The 13,892-nt window shown below is 45.4% G+C and overlaps 1 protein-coding gene across 4 annotated transcripts in view; it reads right to left on the bottom strand.

Moving 5' to 3' along the window:
• Positions 1–2,346: 2,346 nt before the first annotated feature.
• Positions 2,347–13,892, bottom strand: part of Kit (KIT proto-oncogene receptor tyrosine kinase) — an 81,736-nt gene continuing 70,190 nt past the window's right edge. For 2 of the 4 annotated variants that reach the window (NM_001122733.1, NM_021099.3), the window contains exons 14-21: positions 13,083–13,233; positions 11,233–11,321; positions 10,555–10,682; positions 9,400–9,522; positions 6,408–6,519; positions 6,213–6,312; positions 5,744–5,849; positions 2,347–4,655 (exon numbers count right to left, since the gene is read on the bottom strand). In NM_001122733.1, the coding sequence (NP_001116205.1) occupies positions 4,524–4,655; positions 5,744–5,849; positions 6,213–6,312; positions 6,408–6,519; positions 9,400–9,522; positions 10,555–10,682; positions 11,233–11,321; positions 13,083–13,233 (941 nt within the window). In that variant the 3' untranslated portion in view covers positions 2,347–4,523. The remainder of the gene's footprint in view (positions 4,656–5,743; positions 5,850–6,212; positions 6,313–6,407; positions 6,520–9,399; positions 9,523–10,554; positions 10,683–11,232; positions 11,322–13,082; positions 13,234–13,892) is intronic. The other 2 variants (XM_017320687.2, XM_030254169.1) reach the window with 1 other exon arrangement.

Below are 13,892 nucleotides of genomic sequence, written 5' to 3'. Positions count from 1 at the left end.
CCTGGACCTCCTTTCATGATGGAGAACTGTAAACTGAAACAAACTTTCCTCCCTGAGTCATATTTTGGTTGTGGTATTTTACCACAGCCATAGAAAACCATGCTAGAACCATCTCCCAAGGACCGCATGCTTTGATACTGGGCCAGTACATACCAGGGAACGGGTGGGCACTATGTTAATTGACTTCAAGACTAGATAAAGTGGGGAGGGCAGAGGTAGGAGCCAGAATGACTATAGTTGAAGGCAGAAGCATGGAGTCCAGGAATTGAGGGGCAGCTGCCGACTGGGATGGGTTTGTTGATCTTGCATGATGGGGACTTAGGAGACAGGAGATGCGAGGCTGACACTGGCAGTGGAAAAGGAGCGGGGTATACTTAGGGACTAGTGAACATGGAAGTGAAGCCTGAGTGACTGTAGAAAAGGTTGGAATTTTTATAAGAGCATAGAAATCTCAACTGCAAAGTCATCTCATGCCAGGACAGCGGTCCTCAACCTGTGTGTCACAACCTCTCTGGGGGTCAAATGACCCTTTCACAGGGGCTACCCAAGACCATCAAAAACACATAGTTACATTACAATTCACAACAGTTGTGAAATTACAGTTATAAAGTAGCAAGAAAAATAATTTTATGATTGAGGGTCACCACAACATGAGGAACTGTATTAAAGGGTCGCAGCGTTAGAAAGGTTGAGAGCCACTAATTTAGGAGGAAGATACTACTTGGAAGTGATCTTTGAATCTCTATGACTTGAGCTGTCCTTCTAGGGCTACTAAGCCTAATTTACCACACTGAGTGGTATATAAGGGAGGTGGCTTTAAAGATTATGTACCAGTGCATCATGGTACTTGTAGTCCTATGAAACCTATATTTCAAGAGCCAATCAGCTCAAATTCACACCCCAGTAAATGGTAAAGACAGGGCTAATGTCAAGATTAGAACTCAATTTGAGCTTGAAGGAGGGCCTGGGGCAGTGGGGAAAATCATGACAGGCTAATAACATGAGCTCCTCAACTGCTTCCAACTCAAGATCTCAAACCCAGGAGGGCTAACTAAATGACAGCGGAAGCATTCTGCAAGAAAAGGCCCCTTTGTTCTATAGTCAGTTAACATTCATTCCTGTTTGTCACAAGGCAGTGGCCATCACCTGACTGAAACGTAGCATAACTGTCTGTCCGTCTGTCTTCCCCATTACTGCCTGCCATTGAGACCTTCCTAGCCACAAAAATCCCCTCCTGACTCGAAAGGACTTGTCTTCATCCAAGCTCACCTCCCAACCTTTTCCTATCCCTTAGAGGATACTTCTGCAAGTGTATATGCCTATACAGGGAGTCAAGACTGCTGGTGTTTGGGCTTCTAACCCATTCTAGTGTGTGTGGGGGAGGTGGGGTGGGGTTATGTGTGCTGAGTGTGCTGCCACATGCATGTGGAGGTCAGAGGGCAACCTCAGGTTACACTCCTTAGGCACTGTTCTTTGTTTTTTCGAGGCAACTTCTCTCACTGGTGAGGCCTTGACTACTCGAGGCTAGACTGGCTAGCCAGGAAGCCTCATAACTCCTCCTCCACCTCCTTAGCACTGAGATTACAGGTATGTATCAGATTTATAAGTTTGTGTTACCACACAAGGGTTTCCCCCACTCCCTCCCTCCCTTCCTTCCTACCAGGCTACATGGTATAGGGAGGCTTTCTCAGACAGTTCCAATGGTCTGGTTGGTGCCCTATGGTGCCATGGGACGATCCAGCCACAGAACACTCTCCTCATATACCTACCACAGGTCTCCAAGTGAGAGCACTAAACTCTTCTGGAAGCTAGTAAGACCAGAACCATGTCATCAGAAGGCTGATGGTGGGGCAAGAGTGTCTATCTTCCCTCACGCTGACATCACTTCAATCCCTACACCAACAAGAACATAAACTGCTTTCTCCAGCTCCCTGGTCTCGCCTTGTTCATTACTACTGAAGCTAATTTTTAGTCACTCTGTTTTAGGAGAAAACATGCTGTGTGCGTTAGCTTGGACCACATGAGATCGCTGTTATTTACTGTTATTTTCTAACAAATACTCACTTCCCATGAACCAACCAAATGTTAATCATAGCTATGTGGAAAACTCTCAAAGTGTTTTCTACATTTCTCAACTTAAATAGAGACCTCCGGGTCGTGAGGATAAATTTTAAAAGAACCCAAAATAGCACACACTAAAATTACTAATAAATCTCTATTGAATTTTCAAGGATCTAAACCCTAATGTGACAATGAGAATCCTGCATGTATTTACACAAATGTTGTACACAACACTTTCTGATTGAGTGAATAAATGTACCTTTAAAAAACAAACAGAAAAATTTATTTGATTTATATATTTACATTTTTATTAGAATTCTTCAGAACTGTCAACAGTTGGACAACATATCAGAAAAAACCCACATGTAACGTGACATGTTTAAACTTGCACAGCGTATTATTTACACATAAAGTTACTGTATATATAAAAAATATTTTCAGGGACTCATGGGCTCAGGAATATTCAAAAGACATTATTGCTACATTTCAATATTTACAAAAAAAGCCACATAATAATTCCAAACATCAAGCAACTGAAAGAAACATCTGACATCTGATGTAAAAAAAATTATAAAAATATAAACTTTCAAGAATATCCAAGACAAAATTCTCAATGGTGTGGCCCCTTAAGTACCTGACATCCATATTAACAGCTATTCTCCTTACTCTAACTGAAGTCATTAGGAATACAAAGACATGTTTCAAACAGAGCGCGGTAACTGGTGACAGTCTCGTACATGACAACAGGACCTCCAAACCAGCTTACTTTGGAAAGGTGCAAGAGTGTAGCACTCAAGTGCAAACGATCACTTCTTCCAGGTTCATGGCCACACGGCCTAAAGGATAAAGGGCAGGAGGGGGTGGGGAAAACCGTGAAGGCAACATACCTGAATCCTGTAAGGACAACACATGACCACGTACACACTGAACCCTTTATGTTGGACAGTGATCATGGGTGGTGTGGGGGAGGGCAAGGACAAGGGAACCTCTGGGCCCTGTCTACGGGGTACACTTTAAATCTGTTTCCCTGGATTGGCAGCATTACATAAGGTCTAATGAATGGGTCTACGATAAGAGTGTTGTTAAATACAGGAGGACTCCAAATAAAGAGGTCCTTCGGCACTTCACTCCGCTAAGCCTCTGTGGCGGCTTTGAGTAAATTCTAGACAGTGAGCGACATGCAGGGAAACTGGAGAGACAGGAGCGGTGACAGAAGCTGTTACGTCTTGGGTCCTGAAGGAGGACCCTCAGGGATGCAGGGCAAGTTTCCCAACACAACTCACCCACACGCATAGACACACGCATGCACACACATACACACTTGAATAGATACTGGCCCGATGTCCGGGACGTGCCTATAAAAGGCTGAGTTTAACTTGTGCTCCCTGCTATGTGAGAATCCAAACCAGGACTGCACTGTTTTCTCCATCCTGTGGTAACCTTTTCAAACAGCCTCAGTTCTCCTGCCTGCAAAGCCACTCTGACATGGAAGGCTTGTTCCGAAGTGTAGACAGAGCAAGTATGTTGGCTAAGAGGTCTTATAAAGATTGTGCTTAGCATATACATTTTTTTCTTTAAAACAACAACAACAACAACCACAACCAAAAAACATTTAACTGTTTCCTTCAAATATGTATGGCTCTTAATCTATTCTTACACACAGTAGGTCTAATGCCAGGGCTGTACACAGAAACGAAAGCTTGTGGGAAATCCCTCCTCCAAAGTATGAACGCATACAACGTATAGATGAGTATATACAAAGGCTGACTAGGGAGGAGGCCTTGATTCCAATGCTACTCCCAGACAGCAAAGTACTGAGAAACCAGGTCAGTTGTACAGAAGCCCGAGCGGCAGCCCAGAGCAGAGCATCATTGTTCACGCTTCCCCTGGCTTGTTCCTTCTCAGCCTCGGTCTTCTTAGCGTGACCAGACTTCCGATGCCCCGTTGCCCTCTGTTCTAAGAATGGTCTGCTTTCTACACAAAGGGCTTGGCTTTCCTTTTCTAGTCTTGCTACATATATCTCCCATCATTAAGGATGGCTCTCAGGGCCAAATGGGACTACATCTATTCTTCAAGTGAACTACTGGCCATACTTTTCAAATACACTCAGGGGAGCACTGGGGGAAGAACTCTGGGCATCCAGTTTCACCCCGCCCTTCCCTTCTCCTCTAAAGCAGGAGGAGTCCTTCTGTTTACAGTAGGAGCTACTTTGCTATTGGGAAAATATATACATACAGTTCGGACCTTCGCAGCGGGACGGTGGCTGATGGCAGAAAAGAAAAGGCCATCGGCCACTAAAGTGTGTGCTCGTAAAGGCGGAATCACAGTGGGGTTGGAGGTGGGGTGGGGAACTCGCTACCCTGGAATAGGATGCAAGTCAAAGGGAAACCAAGTAACCATCACAGAAGCCAGAAGGACGGGGTCGGAGACAGCAGCAAAGCCTGTTGGACTTGGGTTTCTGCTCAGGCATCTTCGTGCACGAGCAGGGGCTGCGTAGAAGAGGCGCTGCTGCCCACCGAGTTGACCCTCACGGAATGGTCCACCACCACGGGGTTCTCTGGGTTGGGGTTGCAGTTTGCCAAGTTGGAGTAAATCTGCAGAGAAAGAGCCCACGGTCAAATACAGCGGCTTGGTGACAAAACCCAGCAAATGGGGCCCGCTCAACTGTTGCAGAATCCTGAAGACAAGGAAGAGTGGTCAAAAATCAAGATGGGGCTTATACCTCAGTTTCCCCAGGTAAATCATTTCGAGAATGAGGTACAACACTGCCTGCAATGTTTCTCTTCGGCTGGGGTGTGTCTGAAAGCAAGTACTAGCTAGCCTGTGAAGAAGATCTGAGGATCCCTAGAGCCAACTGCAACCCAAGGGCTGGTGTAATTTGCAGTGGCACCCATGGCTCTTCCAAAGGTGGTTTGTCAGGAATCAAAAGCACTTGGGTGGAAAGTGGCGTTTCATTTGAAATGTGCCTTGATGCCCCTCAGAACAAGTGCTAACTCGAAAAGATCAGTGTTGCGCTATTAGGAAAGATAGTTCCCGCAGATGGCTCAGGGGAGGGGGAGGGCGGCTTAAATGGAGTCTGGTCCCAGTAAACATGGCCAATTCCTCCTTAGAAGCAAGAGAGGAAACAATGGCTTTAGTTCATTCCGCACTCCCCACATTACTGAGAGGGATGTCCTAAGTTCAAACAGCCAACCCTTCTACACAGCTGCGGGCATCCCAGCCATTGCGGCGGCTGGCTGGTTCCTTCCGGCTGTTTTAAAGTTCACTTGACTGTTGTAACAAGCTACGAAAGCCATGACTTTCATTCCAGTTCACCTCAACCCACCCAGGGTGACTGGCCCTGCCACGTGAGGAGACCAGACAGTCCCATGATCAACATTCCAGGACTGGGAGGAAGCACGGCCAGACCTTATGACACCATCTAATGCCACACAGCAGAACCCCAGCCCCAGCCCCTCCCCCATCTCACATCTCTCTGGATGAGAACAGGGGTGGAGGTGGGTGGGAGGAAGCAGAAAGAATGGGCTTGCATTGTTTTCCTTCCACCCGCAGAAGGAAGCCCAGCTTATAATTCAACCAGGAAGGGAGGTGGGAGAGATTGGTCCTTGTCCTTTGAAGCCTGAGGTGTCTGTGACCCTAGAGTAAGGAGAAAGAGGATTCCAGGCCTGGCCCATTAACTCACGTGCTTGGTGCTGTCCGAGATCTGCTTCTCAATAAGTTGGACAACCTGCTTGAATGTTGGCCTTTTCAAGGGGTCAGCGTCCCAGCAAGTCTTCATGACGTCATACCTGCAGAAGCAGAGAGGAGGGGTGGGAAGGGGAGGGGACATTGTTTGTCACTCCTGGTTCCCTTAACCTGCTTTCTGCTGCCCAGCACATGACAACTTCAATAACAAATCTGGGGGCCTGTGCCAGGATGTGCATAGCGCGTGAGTGACATACAGAGAATAAGACCCCGTGTGTGTGAGATACTGTCAAAAGCTTCGGTGCTGTTGGTGACAAGAGATTATGAAAAGAACCACAGCCATGACATTTGAGCGCGGGTGGCCCAAGAACCAAGTGAGTGACATTTCAAACCCTGCTAGCAAAGACTGTCAACATTTCTGTCTTTCAAAAGGACATTATCAGAAGAAAAGGCTTGTGAGTCCTTACATTTCGGCAGGCGCGTGCTCCGGGCTGACCATCCGGAAGCCTTCCTTGATCATCTTGTAGAACTTGGAGTCGACCGGCATCCCTGGGTAGGGGCTGCTTCCTGGGTGCAGAGAGGTGGCAAATCAGTGTCCATGTGGGCGGGAGACGACAGAAGCTTTTAGACAGTGAGGGCATCTTGGGTAAGGAACATTTTACCTAAGGAGAAGAGCTCCCAGAGGAAAATCCCATAGGACCAGACATCACTTTCAAATGTGTACACGCAGCTGAAAATGCTCTCTGGTGCCATCCACTTCACGGGCAGTCGTGCCTAGAACGGAACACAGCAAATTCAAGCAGCTAATGAAGACAGCGATAGACGAGGACCTTAAACCTTGTGACCTCCAGCCACCTCCCCTACTTATAATTCAAAATTCTAATATCTCCCTTTAAAATAGGGGTGTTGAGTCAGTATAGGACAGTAAACTAAGAGCAGAGAAGTCCAGGGGTTCTAACCTTCCTTCTAGTAATGGCCTCAACTAGCAACTTTCTTCTTCTTCTTCTTTTTTTTTTTTTTTTTTTGTCAACAACATATATGGCCTCTCCCAACTATAACTACATTTCCCAGACTGCTTTGCAGCAAGCTATAGCCAGACCACTTAGTTTTAGCTGCTAAGATCTAAATTTTATGCAGTGGCATGAGGAAAAAAAAACACTTAAAATACTGTGGTTTTATACACCATATATATATAGTCTTTCTAGTGGCATCCCTTCACACATCTGCCTTATACCATGACGGCTGGCTGTTGGTCCGGTCATCTTTGACCAGAATGAGGAGGGCTACATGTAGGAATGACAAAACAGAGAGGCAGAAGGGTTCAGTGCTAAGTGTTGTTTCAGAATTCTCTGCCTGGCCCCAAATCCCTTCCCATTCACTCTTGGACCTCTGACACAAGTGCACCCCTCACGCACCTACTAGAGAAGTTACCTAAACACGGATAAGCCAGGCCCAGAATCATCTTTTGCAAAACAAAAATAACTTCAAATACCAGGAGTTGTTATTTCATGGGACAACTGAGGCAATGCAGGATAAAAAAATGCCTACCAACGTCCAGCTCATTAAGATTTACCCAGACTAGCAGGCACTGATGAGCTGTGTCTGATCTCTGTGGTGTGTGTGTGTGTGCGCGCGCGTGTGCACGCGCGCGAGCGCGCACAGTTAGTGCTTATGTCAGGAGACATTCCAGTTCCTTCCACTCGGTCAGGCCAAGCTTACTCTGACCTTGCCTCTTACAGTCTATCAGGATTTCTGGATATTAATCTGTCACATGAGGCAGAATCAATCCTTTAAATCCGTTTACGACTGAACAGTAGGAAGAGAGCCCTTCTAGGGTTGAAGTTGTTTTAGCGTGGGGGGTGGGGGTGGGGGTGGAGGGTTGAGGGAGGAGATGATTCTCAAACTATAAAAACCATCTACTATCTATCCCCAGACTTTATGCTGCGTTCTCCACAGGAGTGTTAAGTGAGGATCTATTAGTGTCTTGAATTCAAGGGGCCTGGGTATCTAAAAATTAACTTCTAAGTGAAATCTAGGGTTGTCTAAAACTAGACAAAGCAGTAAAAGAGGCTCTGTGGCTTGTCCTTCACAGCAGACACTTCACGTCCCATCGCAGTATTTACAGGAATTACAAAAGAAAACTTCCATTCGCAGTCCCTTTGAAAATCACAACAGCCTTTATGATATGTTGCTCCGTGTAATAAAGAAGCGCGCCCATCGTCTACCACTAAATTTGCTTTACAGAATTCGATACAACGGTCATTCGACAGAGTCTGCTTTTCTTGGCTAAATATAAGTATTCCATTCATCTGAAATGGTATTCTGACAAGGGGCCCATAGGCCCGTAGACTCAGAGCCCAGCGTGGAAAATAATTAAGAATTCACAACTCTGAAAGATCTTTCAGAGAACAAAGGGACTTTACAATGACTACACTTAAAATTCCATGCAGCGCCGCGTCACATACATTTCCCTTGTTTGAAACTTTCTCAAATAATTGGCCAGTTCAACGGCTAGACTTGTCAACTACAGACTGAGCTAGGAAGGTTCTGGGCACAACCTCTGTCCTGATGGTTTGGATTTCAAAACACAAAGCAGGAGAATGGGCCTGGCCCTGTTCTGAGAACTCTGCCATGTAGTAACTCCTACAAGTACTGACTCGGTCCCACCCCCGTTAAATGGGACCAGGCTGGAACTCGGCCAGCCTGGGCCCAGACACCCCATTTCCTTATTTTGCTCCTTTATCCTGGAATACTGAAGCATTTCCCATCTTCCTTCGAATATTAAGCCAGGAAGTTGATTTCATCAAACCTCCTGGAAAAAAAAAATCTGACCTTGACAGTCTCTTCAGAACTGTATGACTGAGCCAGGATATAAAGCCAGCAATACCCTTCCTTACAAAACCAAGTCATGCACAGCCTACCAACAGAGATGCTGCCGCCACGGTGATGAACGAGAAGGAACTGCGTTATCACGACAGACACAAAAATTGACCTCCAGGAATAAATATGGACTGTTCAAATGGGCTGAGGGGAAAAACGCACCTAAGAATATATATCTAGGAGGTTATGGCCTTCCCTACCCAGTGGACCCTGCTGACTAGCTATCTCAGATATAAATCACTGAACTATACTGGACCTTAGTTTCTTCCACTATAAACATTGGAAGACAACATGTTCTAAGGTTTGTTCTGAGGTTACAGAAGGCTGGCACTTTGAAAACTTCACTGTGTCCCACAAACCAACCATTACTTATGAATCTACTTAATAGCCCTATATTGATTAAGAGACCCAAGCATCCTAGTATTGCATACAGCTAACTCTAACACCATCTTAGACTGTAGTCATTTCCACATAGTATTTCAAACGAAGCGGGGAGAAAGCCTACCGTGACCTTCAGGTCTACATTTGTTATAGTTGAGCAAAATCAAATGGATTGCTAGTTTCAGCCTATCGTGAAAAATTAAGGCTATTTTTGTTTATTTCGCACACCCCCAATTATACAATTATAGCTAAAAATTCTATTAACAAGCCTTAGTGGTACTAACATGTGACATTACAAGGTAGGAGTTGTAATGATCATAGAAAACAATTTAGAATCAAGACTGGATACCAAAGCACCCTGGGTAGACTCATGAGATGGAGAAAGGTACTCACATTTCCTTTGACCACGTAATTCGAATCATTCCTGATGTCTCTGGCTAGCCCGAAATCGCAAATCTTTGTGATCCGCCCGTGAGTGAGGAGGATATTCCTGGCTGCCAAATCTCTGTGAATACACTGTTGGGGGAGAAAAGGAAAGACAGCAACAGCCATTCATTTCAGCTCTCCGAGAGAAGATGATTTTAATACTACAATGGTGTTTACATGAAAAAAAAAAAGAAACTTTCGTTTTAAAGTATTTAGCACACCGAAAATAAAAATTATGGTGCAAGTGATATTCCCGTTTTGTGTTTCACAGGATCGGGGCTCTAATGACTATAATTGCTTTCCAACCCAATTTTAATAAACGTCTTTCTCCCTTCCTTCCATTCACAGGAAAATGCATTATAAATAGTCAAATCCCATTTCTAAAATGAAAGTTCATTTTGTATGCATCTCTTTGAACGTTTTCTCCAAAAAAAAAAAAAAAAAAAAAGTTTCACAGCTTCAACTTGACGTCTTCTCCCAAGGACACAAGGAAGAGGGTCTTTCATTTCAGCCTGTCTTTTAGCTTGGTAGTTACCTGGGAATGTCACTAGAAGAGCCACTGTGACCTCACTCTTGGCCACACCTTCCTCCCCGGAACACTTTCATCCCGTGCCATCCCTCTCTTCCCGTCTCTATCCTTTCCCTAGCTGCTCCATGCTCTCTCTGACCCCTTCTCATGTCCTGATCCTCTGTGAGTCACATACACATACACAGTACGTGGGTCTCACATACACAGTCATATGCCTTACCAGGCACAGTAACAGTGAGGGAGTCACACTCCTGGCTCCCCCATTTTCTGATAAAACCACTATCCTTCTATTTTCTAGAAGCGCATCCTACATCTTAAAGCTTTTAAATGAACTCACTGCATATAAAAGAATATTCATGGAGGCTCATTTAGACAGGTTTGCGCTTTCAAGCTTAGAAATTAGAACAGGAATTCCAAAGAGACAGAAGTTGGAACGTGAAGAAACGAAATTTTCCCCTGCTTTCGGTTACCACACTTCAAAATGACACTCTGAATTCTAACTAGGACTAGGAAATGTTCAAGGCTTTAAAAAAAAAAAAAAAAAAAAAAAAAAAGGATGCCGTGCTCCTCTCATGAGACTCCATGCCACTTACATTCTTGGAGGCGAGGAACGCCATGCCCTTGGCCACCTGGTAGGAGAAGCTCAGCAAATCATCCAGGTCCAGAGCCAGCTCGTCATCTTCCATGATGGCAGGAGTCACGTCTCTTTCTATGTACGAGTCTATTAGGAAGATAGCAAGGAAAAAAAAACAAAAAACAAAAAAAAAAACAAAACAAGAACCAAAAAACCCTTAGTGGTAAGGAGAGGAGAAGCAGCCTTAGTATCAAAGCTAGCAGTGGATAAGCAGTGTCGACTCCCAGGCCAGTCACCTCCCCAGGGAGGAACAATGGTAGACACAAAGCCAATAGCTATCTGATCATCCCCAGCTGGGTTCCAGAAACCTTAGGATGATGGGGGGGGGGGGGGTCTATCTTCAAAATCTCACAACTGTAACAGTGAGATAGTAGATATAAAAACATGTGCTTTTGCTTGTGTACTGTTAACTGCCACCGGCCAATTTCCTTTGCCACCGGTAGCTCCTTCCAGGGAATGCTGTACTCGCTTCAGTTAGTGGGAAAGAGGCACAATCCCTGCCCCATGTTTCTTCAGACTCAGCCCCTGACCCCTAAGCCCTCTCCCTGAGACAAGAGAAAAAAAAAAAAAAAAAGGAACAAGATTTGATTACAACCCCAGCGTGTTAAGCTGCTCTGGCTAGTTGGTGGGTACCCACCTATTCTTGCGGATCTCCTCTTGTCTGTCTTGGTTGGCACCACGTAGGAAACGCCAGGCTTCATGTCCATATATTCATTTGAACTGTCACTGCAGGAGAGATGCGAGACCCGTGTCAGAACTGAAGGGACTGGACTTGTGAGGCAGGTGGGGGCCATGGCACTGCCAGGCCAGGTTCCCGTTCTCACCCACTTCACCGTGCAGCACTGACTCCAGGGCAAGAAAAGCAATGCAAGCCTTGAATAAAGTTTCAAAATCAGGTTCTGTGGGATACATATATTTGCCATTCAACGCTAAGGTCCAATTCTCAGGGAATTAAATGTCTTGGGGGGGGGGGAATCCAGTTAGAATTCAATGGGGAAAAACAGAGCTAAAAAATGTTACCTCAGGTTACTTCAGACTCTAAATTAGCCCCTACTCAGACAAATGGAAAGTCAACAGGCACTTCGAAGACATTTGAGGGGGGAGATGGTGAACACAGCCACGAAGGGAAGAAGGTTTGAAAAAACCCAAGTTTGGTTCAGATAAACACCAATAATTTGGATGATTTTCTAGACCATCTGGACCTCTTGAATCTGCAACATTTGGCTGGAGACTCTTCAAGATTTCTAGTACTTCCTGCCTCTGATTAGCATAGAAACACCATGACAACAACCTCCTTCAGAGCGTGCTGGTGGCTCCAAACCCATATGGGATCCCAAAGCGCAAAGAACATCACACAGGATGGACCGATTCAGGCCATTATTTCAGAAAGTTTAAAAAACAAAAAACAAAAAAACCACCACAGGGCCCAGTCTCCAGACAAGGCAAAGAGGCTCTTGCCTCCGTATGAGGAGTCTATGTCCAAGAACAACTAACAAAAGGTGGGTTTTGGTGGCATTTTAGTACCATGTTAAACAACTCAAAATTACAGGACTGAAATGAAAGCATGAGGCTTCTCTTGGGACTTTAAGCTTTAGTGGTGGCAAAGGCTACACTGGGCGATGGTAATCGCCCATTAACTGAGGTCTCCTTGGAAGCCTGGATTTAAGGCCTCCAAAGACAAAATCCTGCCATTTAAAGACAGTTGGTATGGCATTTCATGATATTAGTTTCTGGTGCTGGGATTTGAACCCGGGGCTTAGAGTAAACATGAAACAGAGGTAAGATCCGCTCCACAATGGAAGCAGTATAAAATACGAGGGGGCAATTATGATATCCACTGGGCCTGAAGGGTCTCAAGCACATTGGGGAAGAAAGGATGGACAAGCCACAGCCATGACTTCTACTCTGGTTGTGCATCAAACTAGGTTTCCTCCAAGGCTCTTGAACCTGCATATACATCCATCATCCTTTGCATCATCGTCCATGAGAATAATGTCGATGAGGTCCAGAATTCAAACAACGTTCTTTGATAGTGATGTGACTATAATGCAGTAAAATGATGGGGCATGGGATGGGACCAGGGGCGGGGAGAGACTCGGATGCCAAAACAATGCTGATAACTAGTAGTCTACATATGCTGGGTGGTCTTGGCCAGTCTGCGCAGTCTCCAGGACTTAACCACCATAGGACAGCCTTTCTCCTCTTCCCTACAAGTAGTGACACATCCAATCCCACAGGACTAAGGCTGAAGGAAGGACAGAGACACACATTTAAGAGAAATCAGTGACAAATCTCAATTTGAATCTTCAAGGGTACTACTATCTGAACTTCCGGAATAGTTAATCACGCTTAAACAATTTAATAATTCTGATTTCACACCTAGGAGCACCTCTGCTCATTTTTTAAAAGAATCAGCCTTGATTGCAAACCCTTATGACCCCATGAACTGCCTGTCAACAGCTGACTGTTTATGCAAATCAGCCTTACCAGGAAGGCTCCGTTGAGTGCAGAAGGTTCTTATAAAGTGCCGCTTCTGCCTGCTCTTCTTGCTTTGAGAAAATAAACGAGTCACGCTTCCTTCTCAAAAAATTCAAAAGATCACCATAGCAACAATATTCTGTAATGACCAGGGTGGGCCCTATGAGGATAGAAGACAATGTTAGGTATAGGCAAGATGATATACCTTAGATAATCCCGCCTCCTGTAAAAATACCCATGGGTGACCGCGGCTATTAACATTCAGATTCAGTGGCTAAGCCTTCTTAGTCCCAACATAATTCTATCTGTTAACACCGCTCATCAAAAAAGGCAGCATTGTGCTGAGTGAAGTAGCACAAGCAAGCCCCTTTCTACCTGGATGTCTAAGTGACATTAGGGGACAGGCGTGATGGCTGGCTCAGTAGCCACAAGTGAATACTTTCAAAGGCTCAACTATGATCAAGCTCCCTACAGGAAGCCTTTGATTCACTGCTGTGTACGGTAGGCAGGGTTCTGTGTGGGGAGCGGGTGTGGCGGCAGTCCCAAAGGCGCCAGGGACTGCAGCTAAGTCATATGACTTGCACCTGACTTCCTCATATAAGACACAAACATCTTGAGTGCTGCGCAGGTGTACCAGGATACAGGTGAATCCAATTTGGTGGAGATTTGCCCCTGCTGCCCTGATTAGCTGAAGCCTCGTGACTGGCGAGGGGGCGTGGCCTGCGGTGCGTGGATGAGAGAGTATAAAAGGAGTGAGAGGCCCAGGGTTCGGGGGAGATATAAAAACAGGGGAGATATAAAAACAGGGGAGATATAAAA

Source organism: Mus musculus, chromosome 5 (assembly GCF_000001635.26).
Source record: "Mus musculus strain C57BL/6J chromosome 5, GRCm38.p6 C57BL/6J".
NCBI classification, from domain to species: Eukaryota; Metazoa; Chordata; class Mammalia; order Rodentia; family Muridae; genus Mus; species Mus musculus.
Note: the sequence above shows the minus strand (reverse complement) of the source record. Positions and strands in the feature narration are given on the sequence as shown.